Source organism: Colobus angolensis, unplaced genomic scaffold, assembly GCF_000951035.1.
Source record: "Colobus angolensis palliatus isolate OR3802 unplaced genomic scaffold, Cang.pa_1.0 Scaffold117, whole genome shotgun sequence".
In the NCBI taxonomy this organism is placed as follows: domain Eukaryota; kingdom Metazoa; phylum Chordata; class Mammalia; order Primates; family Cercopithecidae; genus Colobus; species Colobus angolensis.
The window spans coordinates 9930070-9956062 of record NW_012112808.1 but is presented as its reverse complement, the minus strand read 5'-3'; the positions used below and the strand labels follow the sequence as shown (position 1 = coordinate 9956062).

The window sequence follows — 25993 nt, the reverse complement described above, 5'->3', positions numbered from 1 at the left end:
GGCTCAAAGCATAAACAATAAATCTGCTTAAGAAACATGGGAGTTGGTTATGTCTGTAAAGAGGAAAATGAGTCACTGGCAATTTTAATTGAAGAAAAGGAAAACATAGACCCTGGCTATGCTGCAGAAGGAGATGAGATGCAAGGGGCCTAACAGGTCACACTGGCATTCCTTAGCTTGTGGCAGTAGAACGCTGATCTCTGACTCTGGACATGGAAGCAGGAAAAAATATGATTCTGGTAAGGTGCATGTGTAAAGGGAGACAGGGAGCTTGGTTACAGCATGGAATAGGGGCAAAGCATACTGGCTGACGCTTGGGGGCTGAGGCTGGAGGATTGCTTCAGCCCAGGAGTTCCAGACCAGCCTGGGCAACATGATGAAACCCTGTCTCTACAGAAAATACAAAAATTAGCCAGGCATGGTGGCACATACCTCTAGTCCCAGCCACTCGGGAAGCTGAGGTGGGAGGATCGCCTGAGCCCAAGAGAAGTTGAGGCTGCAATGTGCTGAGATCGCACCAAGCACTCCAGCCTGAGTGACAAAACAAAGGGAAATAGAGGACTTAGTTGTCTGGTTACTGCCATGAAATAATGGAAAAGTAGTGGTCTGAGTATTTCCATGGAACAAGAGTAAATTAGGAGTGCTGGCCATAACAAATAGGAGCCCTGTTCTTGCCAATAAAAGAAGGGAAAAATACGAGCTCTGGTTAGACAATGGAATAACAGGAAATGTGGGGTCTGCTCATGTCCGTGGAATGAGGGGCACAGGAGAGAAGGATTGCAAAAGGGCATGAGAAACCTTCAGGTGATAGACATGTCTGTTGTATGAATTGTAGTGATGATTCCACAGATGCATACATATGACAAATCTCATCAAATTGTACACTTTAAATATGTGCAATTTGGCCTGGTGCAGTGGCTCACACCTGTAATCCCAACACTTTGGGGAGGCCAAGGTGGGCAGATCACATGAGGCCAGGAGTTCAAGATCTGCCTGGCCAACATGGTGAAGCCCCATCTGTACTAAAAAAACACAAAAATTAGCCGGGGAGCACACCTGTATAGTCTCAGCAACTCTGGAGGTGAGGTGAAAGGATCGCTTGAGCCTTGGAGGTCTAGAATGCAGTGAGCTGTGATTGTGCCACTGCACTCCAGCCTATCCCACAGAGTAAGACCCCGTCTGAAAAGAAAGAAAGAGAAAGAAAGAAAGAAAGAAAGAAAGAAAGAAAGAAAGAAAGAAAGAAAGAAAGAAAGAAAGAAAGAAAGAAAGAAGGAAAGAAGGAAAGGAAGGAAGGAAGGAAGGAAAGAGAAAGAAAGAAAGAAAGAAAGAAAAGAAAAGAAAGAAAGAAAGAAAGAAAGAAAGAAAGAAAGAAAGAAAGAAAGAAAGAAAGAAAGAAAAGAAAAGAAAAGAAAGAAAAGAAAAGAAGAAACGAAGGAAGGAAGGAAGGAATCTTTCCCAGGAGTCCAGCAAACCAGGCCTCCATCTCATGAGCTGAACCTGGTAACAGGCCACTGCTGGACCAGGCATGATGGCAAGTGTGGGATTCCTGTTGGATCAACTCGTGGCTTGGTGCTGTGTGGTTGAGATGGTGCGTGTCCCACAGGGGCCCTCTATGAGTTGCAGAACTTCCTGGTTCTCTCTGTTGATGACCAACCTCAGGATTTCTTTATCAGTCAAGCTCCTAGGAGAAGCAGGAAATAAACAAGAACATGGTGATGTGTTTTATCCCAGCAGGCTCTGCTTGCATGGGCTGAGGAACCTGCAGACAGGGAGTTTCCTGGCTGTAGCTTTTCATCACTCCTTTACCAGTAGATATGGCATTGGTGCTGGGAAAGGGTCACACTGTGACACTCTCTCCATCAGCTTACATCTGCTATCTGAAATTTTCCCATCACTCTGGGGAAACAAATAATCCTCTGTAAACAACACGGCTGATCTCAGTTGGTTTCTTCTCTCCACTCTCTCTTTTCTGTTTTTTTGCGTGTAGCACTATTTGACAAGCTCTGCTTTTTCCCCTAAATAATCCTGTTCTAGGCTGGCTGCTGACCTGAATATAACCCAGCCAGAAAGCAAATCTATTTGCGACCCATCTGCTGCCGGGCACCCTCCAAACACGGCCCAGGAAGGAATGGTTAGCAGTCTGTGCCTGCTTGAGGACTCTCCCAGCTATGGCTGCAGGGCGGGGGTAGGGGAGCAGAGTCCACACTGCCAGCAGCAGCTCCCACTGCAGCCCTGAGCCCTTGCCTCCAGGGCAGCCGCAGGAGAACATGGCTGACCTTGGCTGGAAATGCCTTCCGATTCTAGGGAGCAGGCCAGTGGCAGGCGCACAGAATGTCAGCAAACAAGGCGGTGCTACAGATGGCTCCAAACTGGCATCGCTCCAAAGGTCCCAGGGTACATTTTCTCTTTCCAGACACAGAAACCTGAGAAATCACAAGGCTTAAAAAGTCAGTGTGTCACAAGAGGCCAAGGATGCCCAGGGTGGAGGGGCTGATGGGGAGGTCATCGTCCTCACCCAGCCTTTGGTCTCCTTTCTGCAGACATTTTCCACAACACGATATCTGTTTATCAGCTCTTAAATAGTCATCAGGTTCCATTTTGAAAGCAAAGAAAAAGCAGGTGGATTCTGCAGGCCGCGACAATCTTGCTTCCACCTTCTCCTGAGATCTTTCTGGTTTTCTGTAAGCAGATGCTCTTCCCACTGAAGTAATGAGCAGCAAAAGCAGAAGAGGGCCAAGAGTTTGTTGAAATCTGTAATTAAGACTTCAGGTTCAACTCTTTTGCCCATTTTTCTTTTTGGTTGTCTTCAATTGATTCGTAGGATTTTTTTTATCCTTCTTGCAAATGTCATCCTCTGGGTTGTGGTTGTCTTTTCATTTTGTCTATGGCATGTTGATGAAAAAATATTCTTAATCTTAATGGAAAGAATGTATTGATTTTTCTCTCATGGTTTGCATTTTTATGTCTTATTTAGGAAATCAAGGTCATAAAGCTACTTTTAAATAATTTTTTTCTGAAATTTTTAAAGTTTAGCATTTCCCATTTATGTCCATAATCCATCCAGATATTTGTGCATGGTATGTTTACTAATGTTTTCTTCAGAATTTTTGTATCTATCTTCATGAGTTAAACTGGCTGATGATTGTTTTTTCTCATATTGTGCTTTCCTGGTTTGGGTTTCAAGGTTATACTGGCCTCATCCAATGAGTTGGGGAGCATGTCAGTCTGGGTCTCCACAGTCAGCACAGGCACACTTGCAGCAGGAGGGTTCAGAGAAGTTTCCATGCAGAGAATGGTGCAGGTGCACAGAAACCCCAGGGCACAGGGCAAGTGTCTGCAGCTAGCAGGAGCCATGCCAGCAACTCTAAGCCTGAAAGATGAGGTAAACAATCTAGAAAGAATTGGAGTGCCAGCTGGCCACCTTGTGGAAGGAGCAGGGGACAAACACCATGATCTCAGTCCCCTCTGTCCTCTACCTCATGCCTAGGCATCTTGTTGTCAAATACAAACAGAAGTTATAGGGCACAAGAGCCCTACTGATGGAGTCCACAGCAGCCTGTGTTGTGGAGCAGAGAGCAGCATGGAGAAAGTGCATTAGTCAGGGTTCTCCAGAGAAACACATAGATATGAAGATATTTATTATAAAGGATTGGCTTGTACAATTATGGAGGCCTCGAAGTCCACCATCTGCTGTTTGCAAGCTGGAAACCAAAGACAACCAATGGTATAGTTTGAAGGCCTGAGAGCCAGAGAGCCACGGGTGTAGATTCCAACCCAAGTCTGAAGGCTTAATAACCAGGAGCGCTGAGGACAGGAGAAGATTGATGTCACAGTCCAAACAGCCAGGCAGAGCTAATTCAACCATCTGCCACTCGGGCACTCAGTAGATTGGATTGGATGGTGTCACTCACATTGGAAGCCATTTGCTTTTACTCAGTCCACTGATTCAAATGCTGACCTTTTCCAGAAACATCCTCACAGACCCATTCAGAAATAACGTTTAACAGATACTGGGCATTCTGTGGCCCAGTCAAGTTGGCACATAAAATTAACCATAACAGAGGGGTAGCAAGTGGGGTTAGGGGGCAAACAGAAATTAGCCAGTACCAGACAATTTCCCTCTGTCTTAATTCTCTTGAAGAGCTGCTAGTTTTTACCTTTTTACCCATTCCTTTTAAGGATTGGGAAAGGGAGATTCTATGATCTGACTTAATTTCATTTCTTTGTCCAGATACTCTCCCAATGTGCAGCCGATTTTCGTCATTTGCAGAAGTTATCTTCTATAAAATCTCTGCAAACACAGAAGTAGTAAATGCTAAACCGTTGTGCCCAGGAAAAACACAAGGCTTGGTTTCCTTGAGTCTCTGGTTACAACACTTTCTTCCAATTGATCAATATACAACCTCGTTTTATGTGTGTTTCTAGTTAGAGGTGTCTTTTAAAATATATATTGTTGACTCGTTATCATCAAGCTCATCACCAACAGCTCTGCAAATGCCTGAATGAAGCTTATTTAAGACACATTTTCTTCATAAGGCACCTCACAGCCTTCCTGTGCTTAGGAACTAGATAGCACTGCAGCACTATACCTGGGGCCATTTTAAACTGCAAAATCGCCAACCAAAAAAGCACAAAACTGAAACCACATGTGGTGGCTCATACGTGTAATCCCAGCACTTTGGGAGGCCAAGGCTGAAGGCACTTGAGCTCAGGAGTTCGAGATCAACCTGGGTAACACAGCAAGACCCCACCTCTTAAAAAAAAAAAAAAAAAAAAAACCACAAAATTGCAAAATGTGGCAGTAAACAGGCTGTGAAAAAGGACACCTGTTAACAATATAAGAGCTGGAACAAGGCTGGGAGTGGTGGCTCAAGGCCTAGGTGGGTGGATTACCTGAAGTCAGGAGTTTGAGACCAGCCTGATCAACATGGGGAAACCCCACCTCTACTGAAAATACAAAACTTAGCTGGGTATGGTGGTATGTGCCTGTATTCCCAGCTACTTGGGAGGCTGAGGCAGGAGAATTGCTTGAATCCAGGAGGTGTAGGTTACAGTGAGCTGAGATCGAGACACTGCACTCCAGCTGGTAGACAGAGTGAGACTCCATCTCAAAAAACAAACAAACAAAAAATAACAACAGCTGGAACAAGAAGGCAGAGTGTTGCTGTGTTTGACCTCAGCTTGGAACATATGTGTCAGGCCACCCACATTTTTTCCCACTCTGAGTGTCTGTGAATGACTGCAAGAGTGCCACAAGTGTTGATTTTAGGATTGCAACTTAATTTCAGCAAGTAGGTGAGTTTGCAAATATGAAATCCTTGAAAAATAAGGGTTGACTCTGTTTTTAAAGCCAGTTACTACCATGCTAAGAGTAGATTTGTGAAGACCCAGTTCTTCCCACCTGATTACAAAGAAATGCTAGCACCGCACCCTAAATAAGCCTGGGATAGTGTAATTTAGTGATGGGAAAATTATTTAACTTTCTAAGACAGTCTTAGATGTTTCTGTAAGAGCCAGATGTGATGCAAACCAAATATACCACAGTGGAAAACGGTTTTGTGAAATTTGATTCATTCAACTATTGGCCGTTAACAATCAATTACAAACACTTATAGCAACAGAGAAAATATATGTTTCATAAACAAACAAAAAATACAAACTACAACCATACTCCTAATAATACTTACATGTGTGTAAGTTTCATGGATAAAAATGAGATAGCACTATATACGTTTAAAAAATTAAAAATGTTTCATTGGGTAGGTAGAATTATGAGCATCTTTTTTTCCTAAAATTTCTCCTAATGTAATATTAAATAATGATGTGAAAGGAATTCAAAGAGTATGTGGGAAATAAACCATTTTTCCCTTTAAGCAATTGTGTCTGTGGCTCATAACCATAACTTATATTAAGTATAGATAAGAAAGGTCCTAGAACATATAATATAAATAAAAATTGCCAAAATGATCTTATGCCCATTTGCCATAAATAAAGGCATCAAGTTAATTTCAAAACTTGTTTGTAGACTTTTATATCAGCTAATAAAAAGAAGAATATTTGGTCGGGCACAGTGGCTCATGCCCGTAATCCCAGCACTTTGGGAGGCAGAGATGGAAAGATTGCTTGAGCTTAGGAGTTTGAGACCAGCCTGGGCAAGACAGCAAGACCTCATCTCTACTAAAAATAAAAATTAAAAAAAACAGCTGGGTTTGGTGGTACATGCCTGTAGTCCCAGCTACTCAGAAGGCTGAGGTAGGAGGATCACTTACTCCTGGGAGATTTAGGCTGCAGTGAGCTGTGATTGTGCACTTCAGCCTGGGCAGCAGAGCAAGACCCTGTCTCAAAAAAAAAAAAAAAAAAAAGAACACTTACTAATGATAATAATATGTATTTTCTCATAAGCATTTATTTTAACTTAATTTACCATTTTTTTTTCCCTAACAGATATTTGTGTATATTTAATTTTACCTTTTCTAACTTTTCGGCCTGAATTTTGTAAAGTAATTTTTTAAGGAAAGGTAAAGTAAAATTAACAAAGTTACATTTGGGGAAACTTGTAACAATTTTGACAGGGTGTGAAATGTCACCCCACACACATAACACAGAAACACATAAACTGATGTTGTTTCAAAAAGTTTTTTAGAGATTAACAAAAGCTGTTAAATTATTTCTCTGAAATGTGTCATTCAAATGTTCTTGGGTTTTGTTAGTCAATGAGAAAAATGAAAAGAATCACTGTAAATAGAACAATTAAATTCTATCCTTATATTTGCACAACCTCATCCACATAGATGGAAGATTTATTTTCATTAATGCATTCCTTTAACGATTTTGGGTGAAAAGCCTCCTGAAATGGACTTCCTTCTTCCCTGCCTTCTGAAGCAGAACACTCTGCTTTAGATGGTTTGACCTTGTCCGATGACTCTGAGCCACGCTTAGCATTTCAGGCAGAAGCAAGGCTGAGATGTCATCAGAGGAGGCCACGGTAGACCTGGGCAGGGACCCTTGGGCCATGCCATGCAGGGCCATGTGAACTGAGGGCTGTCCCCCAACCCCAACGTAGGGGCTCCAGCTTCCCAACTTTGTCAATGCAACCAGAGTGGACCAGGGTGAGCACTGACTCCCTCTAACCTAGCTGTTGTGCTGTGAAAACGTTTGCAAATCCTCGGAGGCCCTCCCATCAGGAAATGGTGTCTCGTTTCCCTCCCCTTTAATGTGGGTGAGCCTTCTTGCTTTGCTTCAGTGAAGCAGCAGTGATGTCCCGTAACTTTCCATACTGGATCTTTGCCTGGTGCTTTCTCTCCTTCTGTGAACACACGCAGATGGCTACACCCTTTCTCCATATCGATTCTGTTCTTTTCTGACTCTGGCTTTCTTAGTTTTGGGGTTCTCAAGTAGCTTCAGCCCTGTCTTGATGGATCGTATTTCGGGGTGTGTGTCGATTCAGTATGAGCGACCAGGTGTCCACCTCCATCTGCTCACAGGGGAAAGCCAGCAGTACTGTTGGCTCTGCCTTGTTCAGGCTACAGGCTCCTTTCCTGCTCTGACTTCTCAGAAACTCCCTGAAGCCTTTTTCTTCTTTTCTTACGCGTGTCTAAAGTTTCTGAAAAGCAAGGCACATAGAGGCTAGTGCAATCCACTAGGACTTGTGCAACGATAAAATTGTTCTCTGTGCAGTCCAATATAGTAGTGTAGGGGGGCATCTCACGCTCCATCCACCTAGGCTCCTGGTGGAGTCTGAAAATTAAACTTACATAAGACAAGTTAATAGCAGAAAAGCACACAGATGTATTTGATACACGTTTTACATGGCATGGGAAGTCTCATAAGGAAATAAAAACCCAAAGAAGCAGTTATAGTGTGTTACTTATTTACTGAATTGGACAAAGAATAGTAAACTGAAAACGTGATGAGGCAGAGGAGCTTGAACTAGGGTAGTTAATTAGATAGAAAAGTGACTAGGAAGATAAGGGTTAGTTTAACAGGGTTTGTACAGAATTCTCTTGGACTCAACTTCCTGCCTTTGATGATAAAAAAAAATGTTGCTTTATTGCTAGTATAAGAAGGACATCTTTCATATGGGAGTTTCATCTCTTGCTTTAAAGAAACAAGAGGTTGGGGCCAGGCGCAGTGGCTCACGCCATAATCCCAGCACTTTGGGAGACCAAGGCGGGCGGATCACGAGGTCAGGTGATGGAGACCATCCTGGCTAACACGGTGAAACCCCGTCTCTACTAAAAATACAAAAAATTAGCCGGGTGTGGTGGCGGGCGTCTGTAGTCCCAGTCACTTGGAAGGCTGAGGCAGGGGAATGGCGTGAACCCAGGAGGTGGAGCTTGCAGTGAGCCGAGATTGCGCCACTGTGCTCCAGCCTAGGCAACAGAGCGAAACTCTGTCTCAAAAAAAAGTAAAAGAAAAAGAAACAAGAGGTCAAAGCATCCAGTGTGTATTCTGCATGCAAAAAGAAAAGAAAAAGGTCAAAGTAATCTTCTTGCACCTGTCGTTTTTCAGGTGTCTTTTTTTTTTTTTGAGAGAGTCTCACTCACTCTGTCGCCCAGGCTGGAGTGTAATGGCGCAATCTCAGCTCACTGCAACCTCTGTTCCACCTCTCAGGTTCAAGTGATTCTCCTGCCTTAGCCTCCTGAGTAACTGGGATTACAGGCATGCACCACCACACCCAGCTAATTTTTGTATTTTTTGTAAATTTTGTATTTTTAGTGGAGATGGGGTTTCATTGTGTTGGCTAGGCTGGTCTTGAACTAGTCACCTCAAGTGATCCGCTTGCCTCAGCCTCCCAAAGTTTTCGGATTACAGGTGTGAGCCACCACCCTCAGGCATCTAACTTAGTCAATCCACCAGGTGTCTAACTTAGTCAATCCACTAGGGTTATATATTTTTAACTTTTTCAGTAGCCACTGGCTATGTGTGGCTATTGAGCACTTGAAATGTGGCTAGTACAGCCCTGAAATGGAATTTTACATTTTATTTAATATTATTTAATGTGAATGTAAATGGCCACCAGTGGTGAGCAGTTCCATCCTGGGCAGCACAGGTGTGGGCAGTGGGTCCTTTGGCTCTTCTCCAAGGTGACTTCTACTCTTCTCCTGATCCACACCAGGGGTGCTTCTCCTTTTCTTTCCTTCTTGTTTCAAGGATTCCTCAACCGTCTCTCTAGTCAGGCCTTATTCTGGGATATTCATCTCTCTGCCCTGCCTCCTTTCCTCCCCCAGCCTCTGGGAGAAGAAAGCACTTGCTCTACACAGTAATTAAGTTTCGAAGGTTTTCACCCGCTTTGGTGTGGACTGGCTGAATGGTGGGAGTGCCCACAAATTTCCAGTGACAAAGAAGAGAATGAAGGAAATTACCAGAAACCACCAAAAATGTCTCTCTTAATTGCAAGTACTAGCTTCGAGGAGGCAGTCTGTTCCAGCTCCTTTTCAACTGACTACAGATTTGAGAATCTAGAACTGTGTGCTTTAGAATAGGGGTGGATTTCAAAATGTGCATTTTCTAGACCCCAGCTGCAAGAGACCTTGATACCAAAACCCAGTGGCCTAGCAATCAGTATTTCTTAAATATCCGTTAGAGCTTCTGCATCAGAACACGTTTGGGAACTAATTTAATCAACACACTGATTTACTTAGGAGTTTTTGATTTAGCCTCACTTCATTAAACGCCCATAGACTGCTCTGCTTTCCAAATGCTTATGTTCACTTTTTACGGTTTTTCTCTGATCTCCCCTGCATTTACGGTCACCTCCAACTTCCTGCCTCCTTCCCTGTCCAAAAGCACACAGATCAGCTTTTCAAAGTTAAAATAATGCATGTAGTAATCGTAAATAAACTGCATGAAGAGCTGAGATTTCTTTCTATCTCTACAGAGGCCTGAAATGTATGAACTCTGTGACATGTGCTTTAGTCAACTTTCTTTCTAGGAGTTTGCCCCCTCTTGTCTTGCTCTCTACAGACAGTCTTCATTTTTTAAAATTTTGCATGCCAGTGCCCAGAGTGTATTTATTAATAGTTTGAAACTGTCATAAATCTCACTTGGCGGTGATTTTCTTATTAGCTTCAGCATCTCTGCCTTAGCACTGCCAAGCTTGAATGGTCTAGACATTGTATTCAAAAATAACTCCCTCTGGGACAGGCCTGAAAGTCTCTGGCACAGGATTCCATCTATCTATGGATACTTCTCCTAGGAGATTAGAAGTCTTCCTGGCAGGCACAAATTTTGTCCCTGGAGATCCATCCACTATGGCCAGTATTATGTAAAGGAGAAGCGTTCAGTGGCTGATATCCCCTGAATATAACTCGGTCAACAAAAGAGGGGATTGTGCATATATTGCATATATGCAACTCGTTTATAACCAAGGAAGAGAGGACCAACAGAAAGTTACAGTTTGGGGAGATTTAAAAATACCTGAACTTATATTGGGGAAGGCTTGCTCTTGGAGATAAAAATGGCTCTTATTGCCAGCTGTTGCTCGTTTTTTGGTAGGCGGTATCAAGCATGTGATGCTTTGGTGGCTACACCAGATTCTCTTTTGCAGAACTTGCAAGTAGGGTGTGGGTTCCATCCAATCTGTTATTCCCCTGTTCCTTCATCCATCCCATTGCCATGCGAGTTTTACTGAGTAGGTGATATTTACTAGAGGCCACGGATCATTTACCAGGTCCTCATACCTAAAAGATTAAAGTTCACCTTGGCCCAGGACCCCTCTGGGTTGTCACGCCCCCTGCGCCTATGTCCCGGGAGTTAGCTGTGCGCAAGCTCGGCTCACACACACCCCTCCCCGGGGCCTCCTGGGAACTGTAGTAGGCGGCTCGAGCATCCCCGCCCCCATGACAGGACCTGGACTACAGCTCCCGAAAGGCCTCGCGCGTCGCGCCTGCGCCTGCGCCCCTGCGGCCGCCAGAGGGAAAGCTAAGGCGCCTGGGCGCGCAGAGAGCCGGCTGAGGGGGCTGTGGCGGCCGCGGCTGGCGACATGGACAACGCGGGGAAGGAGCGTGAGGCGGTACAGCTGATGGCGGAGGCCGAGAAGCGAGTCAAGGCCTCCCACTCCTTCCTCCGAGGGCTGTTTGGGTGAGCGCCAGACCGTGCGTGCCCTAGGGGGTCTCGGTACTTGGTCCCTTTCCTTTCACGCTGACCCCCCGAGTCCCCCACGCAACCTCTGGGACCCTCAGACCACGCCTAGGGGCCCTCAGCCTGCAAGGCGTCCTCTAGAAATCCTGGAGGGCCCCCCAGCGCCCCCTGGAGCCCCCAGGACTCCCCGGGGCCCTCAGTCCGCACGCGCCCTCCAGAGACCCCACAGGGCCCCCCAGGGTCCCTGGAAACCCCGCATCCTCCCAGGGGCTCTCAGCCCCCACGCGCACTTTAGACACCCCCTAGGGCCGGCAGAACCCCCCAGGGTTCTTCAGCCCCCACACGCCCTCCAGATCCCCTAACACGCCCCCTTGGAATCCCCAGAGTCTCACAGGGACCCTCAGCCCCCACGCGCCTTTCAGAGAACCCCTAGGACCCCCAGAGCCCCCCAAGCGCCCCACGAAGCCCCTAGAACACTCTGAGGGGGCTGTAAGCCCCACGCGCCCTCTGGAGACCCCGAATCTCCCCCGTCGCCCTGGCCCGGGTTGGTGCGGGGGTCCCACTGTCTAGCAGGTCAGCAGCTCCCTGAGGGCCGCGGGCGGGGTAGCTCGGGTCGCTCATGGGGCCCCCTTCTCCGTGCGTGGCGAGTCGTATTGGTGCATTTCGCCACGTTGAAGCTCGTATCGCTCCGGAGACCGGTCCGGGTGAGGCGCGCCCGGGAGGGGCCGGAGGGGTCAGTGCAGGGGCCGCCCCTGGCGCCTGGCAAGCGCTTCTGGGGGCGTCCTGCCTGCTGGTGGGCCCCGCGGGGGAGGGGGCGGCCCGGCGCCGGATCCAGAGCTGGTGCGCTTGTTGGCCTCCCGCCAGGGGCCTTGCGCCGAGTACACGTTTAGTAAATACTTGAATAATGAACGAATATATTTTCTCAGCATAGTATTTTTCCTTCTCCAGAGATTGATTGATAGCCAGGGCTTCCTGTTTGATTAACGGTGACGCTGCTCCTGTTGAAGTCAGCGCCCTTTGGGAATCCCGTTAATTTCCTGTAATTCTTCCTTGCTCTCCTAAGGAGGATTTTGAATTCCAACCTCTCAAAAAGCAGAGCCCGCACTGACAGCCCAGAATTCTTCTGGGCTGTTGAATATGTGAATGATTCAGCTGTTTAGGATGAGAAAGGCAGAAATTTTGTGTGTGCCTGTTTTCGTTTTTTTCTTTTGAAAGTGAAAGATTCTTTGCTGTTACCAAGAGCAGATACTTAACCCATTGTATGACTACGATTTTATTTCTGTACACATTCAGTTAAGACTCTTATTTCCGAAGACATACATAATGGACTCTTAGCTTGATTTGCCAACTTCATTCTTTTGGCTATAAATTATAGTACTTTACGGATGTTGATATATCTTTAGGAAATGCTTTAAGGACAAGTTTCGTGCAGTACGCAGAACTGCAGAAATGCATAAAGGGCTGCAAAAATGCATGAAGATCAGGGTCCCTGTCCTCAAGAACCTCTAAGAGGACATTTATCACAGCTGGTTTCTAAATTTCTCATGTGATGTGTGGGAGATATAGCTATGAATTATGTTTTGTTTTGCATTTAAAAGTTATAACAGTACCATGAAGTGCTAGCGCCACACTAACTCCTTTTAAATGTTTTGATTCACAAAACGTTTAAAATTCACTCTGATAAAATTTAATGTCATAGTACCTCATGCCAGGAGGTTATTTTAATGTTACAACGTATTTCAAGTCAGGAAGTGCTTCCCTGTGGGAGAGTATGTAACTGGCAGAGGAAAAAGCATGACAGCACTTGGTGCTTGTCTCAGGAGAACACTCCTTTTGGGAAAGAGGTGTTCGATGTTTTTAGGAAATTAGGCCAAATCTTGAGCTTATAATCCTTAAAGGATTTTGAAAAGCCTTTGTTTTTAAAGATACATCTTCCTTTTAACTGTTGCTACCTATGTTATTGACAGGACATATACGAAGACCAGTCTTCACCATTCACACTTAGTTTACACAAAAGTTAGTGCATCTTAGTTCTTACCCAGGTACAACAGGTCAGTTTATTATCTAGCTTTGGGACCTAGGGCAAGTTACTTAGCCTCTCTGTGCTTCAGTTTCCAGTGTATAAAATGGAGACAATAATAGTATATCTCAAAATTTGTGCGGGTTCAACGAGGTTATGTTTGTAAAACGTTTGGAACCATGGATGTTGGAGACAGTGACTATTAGATATTAATTAACATATTAATCAAAATTGTCAGCTCCAGTTATTTATCAAAGAAGCAGTAGACCAAACAGATGACTTTACCAGAATTTCAGAGCCAAAGACCTTTTAGAGTACATCATTGATTTTTTTTTTTTTTTTTTTTGAGACAGAGTCTCACACTGTCGCCCGGGCTGGAGTGCAGTGGCGCGATCTCAGCTCACTGCAACCACTGCCTCCCAGGTTCAAGCGATTCTCCTGCCTCAGTCTCCTGAGTAGCTGGGATTACAGCGCCTGCCACCACACCCGGCTAGTTTTTTTTGTGTGTGTGTGTTTTTAGTAGAGACAGGGTTTCACTATGTTGGCCAGGCTGGTCTCGAACGCCAGACCTCATGATCCACCTGCCTTGGCCTCCCAAAGTGCTGGGATTACAGGCATGAGTCATCGCGCCCAGCCTCATTGATCTTTTAATGAAATAAAATATCTGAAAGAGCTTTAACCGTTAATGCAAGTGTGATTTATACTTTGAAGACTGTTATTTCCAGTAATACTTGCTCCAGGAAAGCTTGCAGGAAGAAGAGTACTTAAAGTTTTAGGAGTTTAGTAATATTATATAATTACTGAAGCCAGAAAACAGACGTAGTGTCTCTGTGACAGTCGGACAATTAAGATTCTGTATCAATGTTAGATGTTTAGAATCCTACCTTATAGATGGCACGTATCATCACCTTTCTAGACTGGAATACATGTTACTCCACCCTGCCCCTGCCTTCTTAGCTATAGAATGTCCCCATATTCATTCCTAAAGGTCTACATGTAATCCTTTATTTAAAACGCAGGGTAGTCCATCTCTATGTCAGACTCCTGAATTAACGTAACACAAAATTAATACACAGACTGACTTGAATATCATCAGAGTTCATGAGCTGACTAGCTGGTGCTTTAAAGAGGACAGGCAATCTGTTTTGAGGTTGTGGCAGTCATTAAAAGGTGCTTGGCATATTGCAGATATTTCACATCACAGACATTCTGAACGTTCTGTCTGCAGATTAAAGCCTGTCATGAGTTTTCCTCTAGCGTTTACCACTCACACTGGTTTTGTGGCAATATTGTATTCTTAGTAGTATTCTACAGTTTTTTTTTGTTGTTGTTGCTTTCAGTAAAAGTAGATGAAAATATGCTTACGTATTTATGAGAATGTGTCAGTCAAATATTTCTTCTCTGTGTAAGGCACAAATCCTCTGCCTTATCTGCTTGATAGGTAAGGTATCAGTATTCCTTCCCCACGCCCACCTTCCTCCTCAGGAAAAGAGCTGACAAGGGATGCAAACATTGCAGGAAACCATTGTTGTGATGGTTTTTGTTTCTGCTTAATTACCAGTTAAACAGTGATGTGCTTTTGTAGTTCTGGAGTTAAAACTTTTTCTCAAGTTTGTAGTATAGTACATTTAGTAAAACTGCTTCCAAAGGAGTTGTATTGTCCTTTAGTTTGTTGCCAGGAGTGAGCTATGGAATTTTGTAGTTAATTTCAAATTCCAACATATAATGTTAATGAGCTACTGGTATGATTTTAAATTGGCCTGAGGCTGACATTAAGATAGTTTTCAATTGGAAAAGCCTCTTTTAATACTATCCCCTCCATCTTGTTGCTGTAAGACCCGACTGGGAATAACCTGCACGATGCACATACAAGAAAGTGCTTAAGAATGACAGTGGAGACCAGATGCAGTGGCTCACGCCTGTAATCCCAGCACTCTGGGAGGCCAAGGCGGGAGGATCACTTGAAGTCAGGAGTTTGAGACCAGCCTAGCCAACATGGTGAAACCCTGTCTCTACTAAAAATACAAAAATTAGCCTGGTGTGGTGGCGGGCACCTGTAATACCAGCTACTTGGTAGGCTGAGGCAGGAGAATCACTTGAACCTGATAGGTGGAGGTTGTAGTGAGCTGAGATCGTGCCACTGCACTCCAGCCTGGGCCCCCGAGCGAGACTCCGTCTCAAAAAAAAAAAAAAAAATGCCAATGGAAAGATGTTCTTTATGGTTAACACTGTCTTCTTTTGCCTTTCATTGTTTAGTCTCAGAGTTTACACAAGAGCTATCAATCTGGCAATGTCAATGTAAATTTAATGAAAGGCCCCATTGGGTTATCTTGAAATAATTATGAATCTATAATTTATTAGCTGTTTGTGAAAACTGTGAATATTAAGCATTGCAGACTATAAATTATCAATATTCTTCACTTGTGTTTATTTCAACAAAGATTGCTTTTAAGTTTTGCCAAAATATGGTGGGGCCATGTGATAACATAGGTGAAGCATTTAGGTTTTCCTCAGTTACAATTGTTGTTCAAATGCAGATTGAACTTTTAAAAAAATTATTAGTCTCAGGTTTACTTATAGAGACAGGTGATACAGTATAAGAAATAGATATGTATATTTGTGTATCTTTCTCAAAAGAAATAGATTATAAATTGAACAATTATTTTTATAAATTATATAATACACATAAGAAATATAATTATATTATTATTCATGGGGAGACCAGGTGGAGGCTCAAGTTCTCTCATTTACTATTTTGGTGACCATAGTCAAGTAAATCATACTTAGAACTTGTTTTTTTAGTTTTCAAATGGGCAGAGGGACAGAATCTGTTTTTCACGGTTGTTAAGGATTGAATGAGATCAGAATGCTTATTCAGTTGCACAGAGCTATATAACTTTATTATAATTGTTTGGTTTTCTAATTTTTTTTTTTTTTTTTTGGAGACGGAGTCTCGCTCTGTTGCCCAGGCTGGAGTGCAGTGGCGTGATTTCAGCTCACTGCAAGCTCCCCCTCCCGGGTTCACTACATTCTCCTGCCTCAGGCTCCGGAGTAGCTGGGACTACAGGTGCCCGCCACCACACCCGGCTAATTTTTTTGTATTTTTAGTAGAGACGGGGTTTCACCGTGTTAGCCAGGATGGGCTCGATCTCCTGACCTCGTGATCTGCCCGCCTCGGCCTCCCAAAGTGCTGGGATTACAGGCGTGACCCACCGCGCCCGGCCGGTTTTCTGATTTTAGGTTGTTACAGCTTGGTATCAAATGATAAGCTGTTACCAGACTGGCCTTTTTCTTTTGCATTTTTGCAGTTTTCTCCACATATTCTTTCATTCTTGTGAGCTCTGTGAAGTGCAGTTACTCTGGAGAGAGAGGGAGGGCCAGTGGTCATGTGTGGCTCCTTGGAAGTCTGCCTGTTTTGTTGCTGTGGCTAACACGTCACCCAGCGTGAGGCATGTGGTGGGCACATGGTAGATATTGGTGGAGAGAATGAATGTATTAATGCTAATATAAATGCTGATGTTTTTTCTTTTATTCTTACCTAGTTTTCAAGAGTAAAGCTACACCAAGTAAAGGAGACTTTTAAGTCACTTTCTTCCGTTTTATGTATGTATTTATTTTTTTTGAGACAAGCTCTCACTCTGTTGCCTAGGCTGGAAGGCAGTGGCGAGATACCTGCTCACTTCAACCTTGACCTCCTGAGCTCAAGAGATCCTCCCACCTCAGCCTCCCAAGTAGCTAGGACTGCAAGCATGCACTACCATGCCTAATTTTGTATTTTTTGTAGAGACAGGGTCTTGCTATGTTGCCCAGGCTTGTCTGCAACTTGGGGACTCAAATGCTCTGCTCTGCTGACCTCAGCTTCCCAAACTGCTGCTGTTACAGGGGTTAGCCCCCGTACCAGGCCTTTTATTTAAATATTTGTTTATTATAAACATTGTAACTGTACACGGTAGAAAAGTACAAGGAGTACAGAGAGTTTTCTTCTTCTTCTTTTTTTTTTTTTTTTCTTTTTGATGGAGTCTTGCTCTGTTGCCCAGGCTGGAGTGCAGTGGCGTGATCTTGGCTCACTGCAACCTCCGCCTCCTGGCCTCAAGCAATTCTCCTGCCTTAGTCTCCCGAGTAGCTGGGATTACAGACATGTGCCACCACGCCCAGCTAATTTTTGTATGTTTAGTAGAGACAGGGTTTCACCATGTTGGCCAGGCTGGTCTTGAATTTCTGACCTCGTGATCTGCCTGCCTTGGCCTCCCAAAGTGCGGGAATTACAGGCGTGAGCCACCGTGCCCAGCACGGAGAGTTTTCAGTTGAAAAGAAAAGTTCTCTGAGCCTTTTCCATAATCTCACTCCTAAGAAGCAACCATTTTTAACTTTCTCATTAGTTTTTCTGATGGTTACCACCACATTTCTAAATAATTTTAGAGCACTTCTACTTCCTGATTTCTTGATTTTAGACAGTATCTATTGATTTTGCTAAAAATGATGAAGAATTTATTATAACTTTCATGGTCTTAGATTTTCCCCTTTGCCCCCTCATTTTACTTAGTTATATCTCAATCTCTATTACCTTGTGTATATAAACAGCAGATTTAAATCTTAATTAATCATATGAATTAATGCTGAATAAGTAAGCTAATCAAAATATTTAGTTAAAAATTTTTTAATATATTTTTCTATTTTTGTGAGTTATGGAGTCAAAGAGAATATACTGTCCAAATTGCGATATTTTTGATATACTAAGGAAATGGGTACAAGTCAAGCATGTCTATGCAGTGAGGACACAGAATCACCCTAGTTACAGACTTCATATACTCTTCTTAGATTTTTACATTGTGTTTATTTGATTGGATGATAAAATCAGTAAAGCTTTTGTACCTTCAAAGAATTTTCAATGACTAATAAAATTCACAGTAAGGAAACTTGGAAGTAGAGTTTCAGAATGTTAACTATTTTTGTGTTTAAGTAGAACTTATAAGTAATAACAAAATTGAATAAGTCAGTACTTTCTTGAATTAAGGTATCTTTTTTCATGGTAAGGACATGTCTGTCAATTACAGTTTTAGTCCGTGTTTTCATTAGGCATTAGTGTTATATTTTGAAGGCCTTTTTGAATATCTGTGGAGATAAACATTTTTCTCCTTAGAGTCATTATATGTTAATTAGTAAATACAAGGCCTCGTATTGTACTGTCCTTGCATTCCTGGAGTAAATCTCTCAGGATTGTAATATATTTTTAAATTTAGATTCTATTTTTATTTTTATTTATTTATTTGTTTGTTTATTTATTTATTTTTTTTTGCGACAGGGTCTCACTTTGTCGCCCAGGCTGGTGTGCTCATTACTCACTGCAACCTCCGCCTCCCAGGCTTAAGTGATCCTTCCACCTTAGCCTCCTGAGCAGCTGGGATTACAGGCACAGGCCACCATGCCCAGCTAACGTTTGTATTTTTATTAATGGGGTTTCACCATGTTGGCTAGGCTGGTTTCAAACTCCTGGGCTCGAATGATCTGCCTGGTTCATCTCCCACAGGGCTGGGATTATAGGCGTGAGCCACTGTGCCCGGCCTAGATTGTATTTTTACATATATGATTTAGGATTGTTTTATCTACAGTTCATTTGTATGTAGTCTTTATCAGCTTGAAGTATTGCTGTTGTAGGTGCCTCACTTTATTTTTGTATTTGTGTTTTTTCCCTTTTTTCCTTGATTCTTTTGATTCTTTTTCCCTAAACAACGAATATTTTGATTGATTTGTTCTACTGGTTTTGTGTTTTGTCTTACTGACTTCTACTTTTATCTTTATTGCTTTCTTTGGCTTCTTTTGTTTTTTCTTTTGGTTCATTTTTCTAGGGAGGTTTTTTTTACTGTTTTCATTATTTTATTTGTATGGATTCACATATTCATGGCTATACTTTTGTTCTTAAAACTGCTTCAGTTGTATTTTATAGATCCTGTTATATAATATTTTTATCTTAGTTTGTTTCCCCTTTGTTCCAAGAGGTTTTTTTTTTAAGGGTTTTATTCCAGGTAGAAAGAATGGCCTTTCTTTGTATATTATTACTTAAACTTTTTTTTTTGTTGTTATGATCAGAGATTTTCTTTGCCACTTAATATATTGTTGGTGTTCATGAATGGTCCAGGTACACAAATTGTTTTTAGACACGGAGTCTTGCTGTGTTTCCCAAGATGGTCTTGAACTTGTGGCCTCAAACAATTCTCCTGCTTTGGCCTCCCAGAGAGTGCTGGGATCATGGGCATGAGCCACCTGCACCCAGCCCCCATGTACACTTTATTTTCTTGGAGACAAAGTCACGCTGTCGCCCAGGCTGGAGTATAGTGGTGCAATTCACTGCAATCTCCGCCACCCAGGTTCAAGCGATTCTCCTGCTTCAGCCTCCCCAGTAGCTAGGAATACAGGCATGTGCCACCCCACCTGACTAAGTTTTGTATACTTAGTAGAAATAGGGTTTCACCGTGTTGGCCAGGCTGGTCTCAAACTCCTGACCTCAAATGATCCAATTGCTTCGGCCTCCCGAAGTGCTGGGATTGTAATCCCCTATGTATACTTTAGAAGGTGGATATTTTGTTGTCAAATTTTGATAGAGATCCCTCATGTCTAGTTATTGATTATATTGTCTGTGTCTTTCTGTATTTTTTGTTCACTTGATCTGTTTTGGACTTAGAGGGGCATATTAATATCTGCTTTCTTATAAGTGTATTTCTGTCTTTTTTAACTTTTGCAATTTCTGCTTTATAAAGGGGGCTACTGCGTTTTTGGTGCATAGATTTTCCCAACGAATATTATTATGAATTATATGTTTAGCATTGTGAAGTGAGCTTCTTGAAGGCCTTTGAGCCCAAATTTTGTCTCATTGCAGGGTAGCAATCTCTATTTTCTTATTGCTTATATTTACATTCCTTAGGACTGTATTATGTAAGAGGATCATACATGCCGTCTGTTACCGTGTGCTCTCTGCTGCCAGTTGTGGCCATGTGACTGACTTTGACTGATAAAGTATGAGTGGAAGGCACTTCTGCCATGGCTTTTTCCCTTCTGTAAGAAATTAAGAAGAGTATATATACCGGATAAGTGGTACTTTCCACAGTAGAGAATGATGACACTTGGAGAAAGAGCCAGCAGTCACAGCCAATCTGCAGTAACAAGTCAAGTGACTGAGAGAAGCCTTTGGGAGACATCAGGGTTATTTGCTGTTACGACAGCTCTAACAAGAGCTGCTTGATTTGTTTGGTATACTTTTGACCATCTCTTTATTTTAAGCCTTTCGGAATTGGTATTTTAGTTGTGTTTCTTGTATTGAGCACAAAGTTGGGTTTTCTTTTGTGAGCAGATCTGAAAATGACAAGTATATGATTGGTTCTTAACTGTCATACTACTATATGTACTGTATATTATATTTTCATTGTTATTTGTCTTCATGTCGTCTCTTTTCTCTTTTTAGGAAGGTTTGTAATTTTGTTCTACTGGTTACCTTTATGCTATAAATGTTTTTAAATATCCTTAGCTCCTTTTCCTTACTTAGGTGCCTATTATTTTGTTTACTCTGGAAAACTATTACCTATGTGCCTCTCAGTGAGCATGTTCCACATCTCTTGTTCCCTAATGTGCTTGTTTTTTTTTTTTTTTAAGCTGTTTGTACTTTATCAGACATAGAAGTGTTTCCCTATTATTTTTCTACCCTTGTCCTCACATTTTGTCTTAGATATACAATACAACATATGCAGTGACACCACCAGTCATTTCAACTATGTTTCCTAGTCATCTTTTAGTTATCCCTTGGGTCCTGGCTTACACTGGGGGGTGCTTGATGGATAGCCTGGTTGTATAATCCTTGGCTCACACTTTTTTCCCCCTTGAGTTTCCAGTAAAGGATTGTTCCACTGTTCTTTTGCTCTGTATATTGCTGTTGAAGTCTTAGCCTGATTTTCTTAGTTTTAGAAGTAACTTTGCCGTTTTATGTGGAAGCCCAGAAATGTTCTTCATTTATAAAATCTAGTCATCTTACTAGGATATGTTTCACAGTAGACTATTCTGGGTCAGTTTTCCAAGTACATGTCTGTTGTTCAGTATTTAGATTCATGCCTTTTGTTTCCAGAAAATTTTCTCAGATTGTGAAAGTGGGTTTTTTCCTCCCTTCCTCAGGGACTCTAATTACATGGATATTGGTCTTTGCCCATCCTGTATCACTTTTACTTAGATCCTTTTCTCTTCATTTTTGTTCTCTTGGCTGTTTGCATAGTTTTCCTTATTGTCAGTAGAATCTGCTCTCCCCTTAGGCATGTTATAACAGATATTTTATTTCCGAGATCATTTTGTCTTTTTATTTCTGTCCTTCTAGAATTTGAAACAGGAGTTCATCATCTTACTTTTTTTGTGTGTATTTCCATGATGAGTTTTTAAATTTCTTTTTTTTGAGGCGGAGTCTCGCTCTGTCGCCCGAACTGGAGTGCAGTGGCCAGATCTCAGCTCACTGCAAGCTCCGCCTTCCGGGTTTCCGCCATTCTCCTGCCTCAGCCTCCGGAGTAGCTGGGACTACAGGCGCTCGCCACCTCGCCCGGCTAGTTTTTTTGTATTTTTAGTAGAGACGGGGTTTCACCGTGTTAGCCAGGATGGTCTCGATCTCCTGACCTCGTGATCCGCCCGTCTCGGCCTCCCAAAGTGCTGGGATTACAGGCTTGAGCCACCGCGCCCGGCGAGTTTTTAAATTTCTAACTTATGATATACTTTCATATCTGTTCAGTAATATTTCAGTTATATGGAATTGTTTTCCTGTGCCTTGTGATTGTTTTAGGGAACATATTTTAATTCTTGTTTCTTTTTTGTTTTGGAGTTGTTTTGGTATGACTCAATTTTATTTTAATACTTATTCCTTTTTTACAACTTTTATTTTAGATTCAGGGGGAACATGTGCAGGTTTGTTAACTGGGTAGGTATATTGTGTGATACTGAGGTTTAGGGTACAAATGATCCTGTCACCCAAATACTGAGCATAGTACCCAATAGTTTTTCAACTGTTTCTCCCCCCATGCCCCTCTAGAGTCCCCAGTGTCTACTGTTGCCATTTGTATGCCCATGGGTATCCAGTGTTTAGCTGCCACTTATAAGTGAAAACATGCGGTATTTGGTTTTCTATTCCTGCATTAATTCACTTAGGATCTTCTTTCTTATATAGTAGCTTCATATGGGTGCTGTTTCTCCTTTCTGTTTAGTGTAGAGAGTCACAGAGATTCTTGGACACACAATAGCATGTGTTTCTGTGACAGGAGATGAGGGGTTTGTGTGACTTCACGGGTTTCTTAGTTTAAATGCTGCCTTGTGTAGGTACAGTTAAATGCGGTTTCTTTAATGAATGGTGCTGTAGAGGGGTAGATAGAGGGTTGGTGTGACTTCTAATTCTGTGATACTCTTTTGTTTCAAGAATGTATTTCCATCACTTGCCTTCTTTCCTTTCGCTGCCAAGCCTCCATAGAGTTGCCCCCACCTTCTAAGTTGCCTTCTCCCAGAAGCAGTGTCTTCTGGAAACTGCTGCCTGTGGCAAAGCCCCTCTATTCGTTCCCAGCTGCAGTGCTCTAACCTACCAGGTCTTCCACCTGGTTTGGGGTGTTTGCCTACCCTGGTAGGGCACTTCCTTACTGAGAGTTCTTCCCTGGACAACGATTGCCAGGTTAAACTCCCCTCTCCTGTCCACAGATTCCCCTCTGACCGGCAGCAGAGGCAATATTGCTAGCTCTGGTCGTTTTGGATTTTTTATTTCCTTAATTATATTTAATGGAGGCTTGCTGAATACTGCCTCCTTTTGCTGTGGGCACGGATTATGGGTGGTTGTGTTTGCTTTTTGTTGATCTGTAAGGTTTTTGGAGGATGTGTGGATATATTTATCTGTAAGCAACCACCATGACTTTTTGGGAATCACATGCCTCATCAATATTTTCTGAAAACTGAAATTCAGCTTAAATTTTTATAAAGACTGAAATTCAATTTAAAAACTGCTCTTGGTAAATTAGGTTGTGTAACAGTCATTTCTGAATTAATCTAGCAGTTACCATTATCTTAAGTATTTAAATATCTCTGTTTTGTTTTATTAATAGGTCCAGTCTATGCCTATTTCTTCTCTATAAAGATGACTACTCCCCATATAAAGTTGAGGCTTTAGAAGACTATTGTCAAAATAAAGTCTAACTGGCTTTCTTTGTTAAACTTGTTCTCATAAGCTTTATTTCAGGAAATTGTACTTAAACAGAAATACTTTGGTCACAGTCCTTAAATGTCTCTGATTATTTTCTCTGTTTGAGAATCTATGATTTTTGTCCTTAATTAAGCAGAAGCAAAGTGAAAAGTTCTTAGAAAATTGATTCCAAAAGTCCACGGCCACTGAAACAGCGCTCCCCTTAGTGGTACAGTGCTAGCTGGCTTGGTGGAATCTCTCTTTCTCTCCAAGGCCAAGACAGGCCTGGCTGCTCCAGGGAACTGAAGGCTGGTAAATAAATGACAGTGTTCATTTGTAGGTAGTCTGACTCAAGCCGATGCCCTGAACCTTTCCACCATACCTTGGGCTTCTGCATTACCAATTTATAAAAGAACAGTGAAACATTTAGATGCTGCCTTTTGATGTAAGAATTCAAATTAGCATTCTGGAGAGTATCTCCCTCCTACCTTTTTTTAAAAAATAGTTTTTAATTGACACATTGTATTGCACATGTTGATGGGGTACAATTTGTTTTTTTGATATATGTCTGTGTTGTATAATGATCAAATGAAGATAGTTAGCATACTCATCACCTCATGCATTTATCATTTCTTTGTGTTGAGAACATGTGAAAATATCTCTTCCAGTTGTTTTGTGTCCTTCTGGGGCCTCTGCATCTCCCCCACTGAAGAAATCTCTACTTTTGCATCACATAAAAGATTTGTACTGTTTTAAAATATATTAAGACCTGAAATAGAATAATCTTGGAAGGGTTAAGTTTATCTAGGAAAGCCCCAAGTTTTTAGAATCTGTGGAGATTCCAGAAGTGAAGCATCAGGTAGAAATAAATTGTTTATAGAGCCTATAATATCACAGAGTAGTTCTATATGGCAGAGGCACTTTTAGACAGATTTTTAATTTTCCTCTCTTCTGGATTCTTTCTACATTTGCTTATTATTTTGAGGCATACATGGGAAACCTTAAAACATTAATGTGGACAGTTTGTTCCATCCAGACACTAAGCAGTCAGCCTTGTTATTGTGGCAGGCCCTGTGCTGCTTCCTTTCCCCAGAGCATCAGTCTAGTGGCTAAGGAGATACAGCCGGTAAATAATGAGAAAAAAGCTACCCTGCCTTGTGGGGATCCCCCCAGGCTCCCCACACTGGGCAAGTCCCTTTTCGGTCTTTTGGGGTGGCTTGAAACACCCCTTCATGGCATCCTGATGATAGAGCTGAATTTTGCCTCTCGTTCTACATGCTTATCTTCATAGTACTGTCACTGTCACTTTTTGTGGTATTTCTACTCTAATATCTTGTGATTTTAGAGGCAGCTTTATTTCTACCTCAGGAGTTGTCAGCCTTTTTCTTTGAGGTACATCTCATGATGTATGTGTCATTAGTTCTCACAATTCTACGATGTCTCCTTCCTCCCACCCACAGTTTTAAAATAGTACGGACTATTGTTGTCATAGTTTTATAATGCTCTGAAATAGTTATTATTCAGGATGGGGGAAATCAAGATTTTAGATTATTTGAAGATGAATTGGTTTTTACAGCTCTACTGTTCACTGGCTTCTGGTGGGACATTTGTGGTTTTGACCATGTTTCCTCAAGGGAATATGGGAATTGATAGGCTTTTTCTCAGACCCTTCTAGCCGTGAAGCTTGATATTCTTTCCTCAATGTTGTGACCTCTTTATGGGCAAAAAGTTTATTTCCTTAGTGTTTTCTGGCACATGTAGATCTCAGTAAATGTTTCCTGAGTCAGTATGGTCAAGAAGAAGAGAGTCTGCCTTGCCTCTGGAATGCAGGGGTGGTTCAGCTGCATGAACCACCAGGCAGCCAGGTGGCAGTGGTTTTGTGTTAGCTGGGCAGTGTTTTCTTTCACGGTGGGGAAATGTTTTCTTCTTCCAAGTCAGATTCCTGTAATACAAAACAAGAGTTAATTTAGCTCAGTTTAGCTTCTTAATGTCAACTGAGTGTCGTGTATTTAACTTACGTCACTGTGTAATATGGATTCCTCACAGAATATTGTTTCCAAGGATCTTCTGCCTCACTGTGAGACCTCTGGATGACAGTTGTTACTTTGAATGCAAATTCTGAATACTTGTCCATAAAATTTACAAAAAATTAATTTTCATATAAAACAAAATATGCATCGGGGTAATTTCAAAAGTACATTTTTTCATGAAGTTTTAAAGTTATGGTTGGTTTATGACAAATGGATTTTTAAAGTGAGGCTACCTCTGGTGATTCTGTTTCAGGAGACATGAGGATCTCATGGTTTAGCAAGGTTCAAAGATCACTGAACTTTAAGTCAAGTGTCAGGTACACTACTAACGTTGGCTTAAATTGAATCCCTTGGATAAGGCATTGACCTCTATATACCATTTTCTCTTCGGTAAAATGGAGATAGTGTCTTTCATGGTTGTAATAATGAAAATGACATAACATATATGGAAGTGTCTAGCATAAAACCTAGAATAATGTAGGAACTCTGTTAATTCTAGCTGTATCTGTCTCTGAAAATAAGTGGATAAAATACATTTTAATTAAGCTAGTTTTATTTAGAAACCTTTAATAAGAGTGATTGAACTATAATTACAGTTCAAGATTCCCAGTACTCTTTAGGAAAACAAGACCCAGGAGAGTAGCAAGACTTTACGCCAAGGGAGGTATGGCTAAGGTTGAG

The 25993-nt window shown here is 42.1% G+C and overlaps 1 protein-coding gene across 4 annotated transcripts in view; it reads left to right on the top strand.

Annotated features, from left to right (window-relative positions):
* The first annotated feature begins 10867 nt into the window (after nucleotides 1–10867).
* NAPB (N-ethylmaleimide-sensitive factor attachment protein, beta) overlaps nucleotides 10868–25993 on the top strand; it is a 49984-nt gene continuing 34858 nt past the window's right edge. Inside the window, exon 1 of one of the 4 annotated variants that reach the window (XM_011963415.1) lies at nucleotides 10868–11082. In XM_011963415.1, coding sequence (XP_011818805.1) covers nucleotides 10985–11082 — 98 coding nt within the window. In that variant the 5' untranslated portion in view covers nucleotides 10868–10984. The remainder of the gene's footprint in view (nucleotides 11083–25993) is intronic. The other 3 variants (XM_011963432.1, XM_011963424.1, XM_011963408.1) reach the window with 3 other exon arrangements.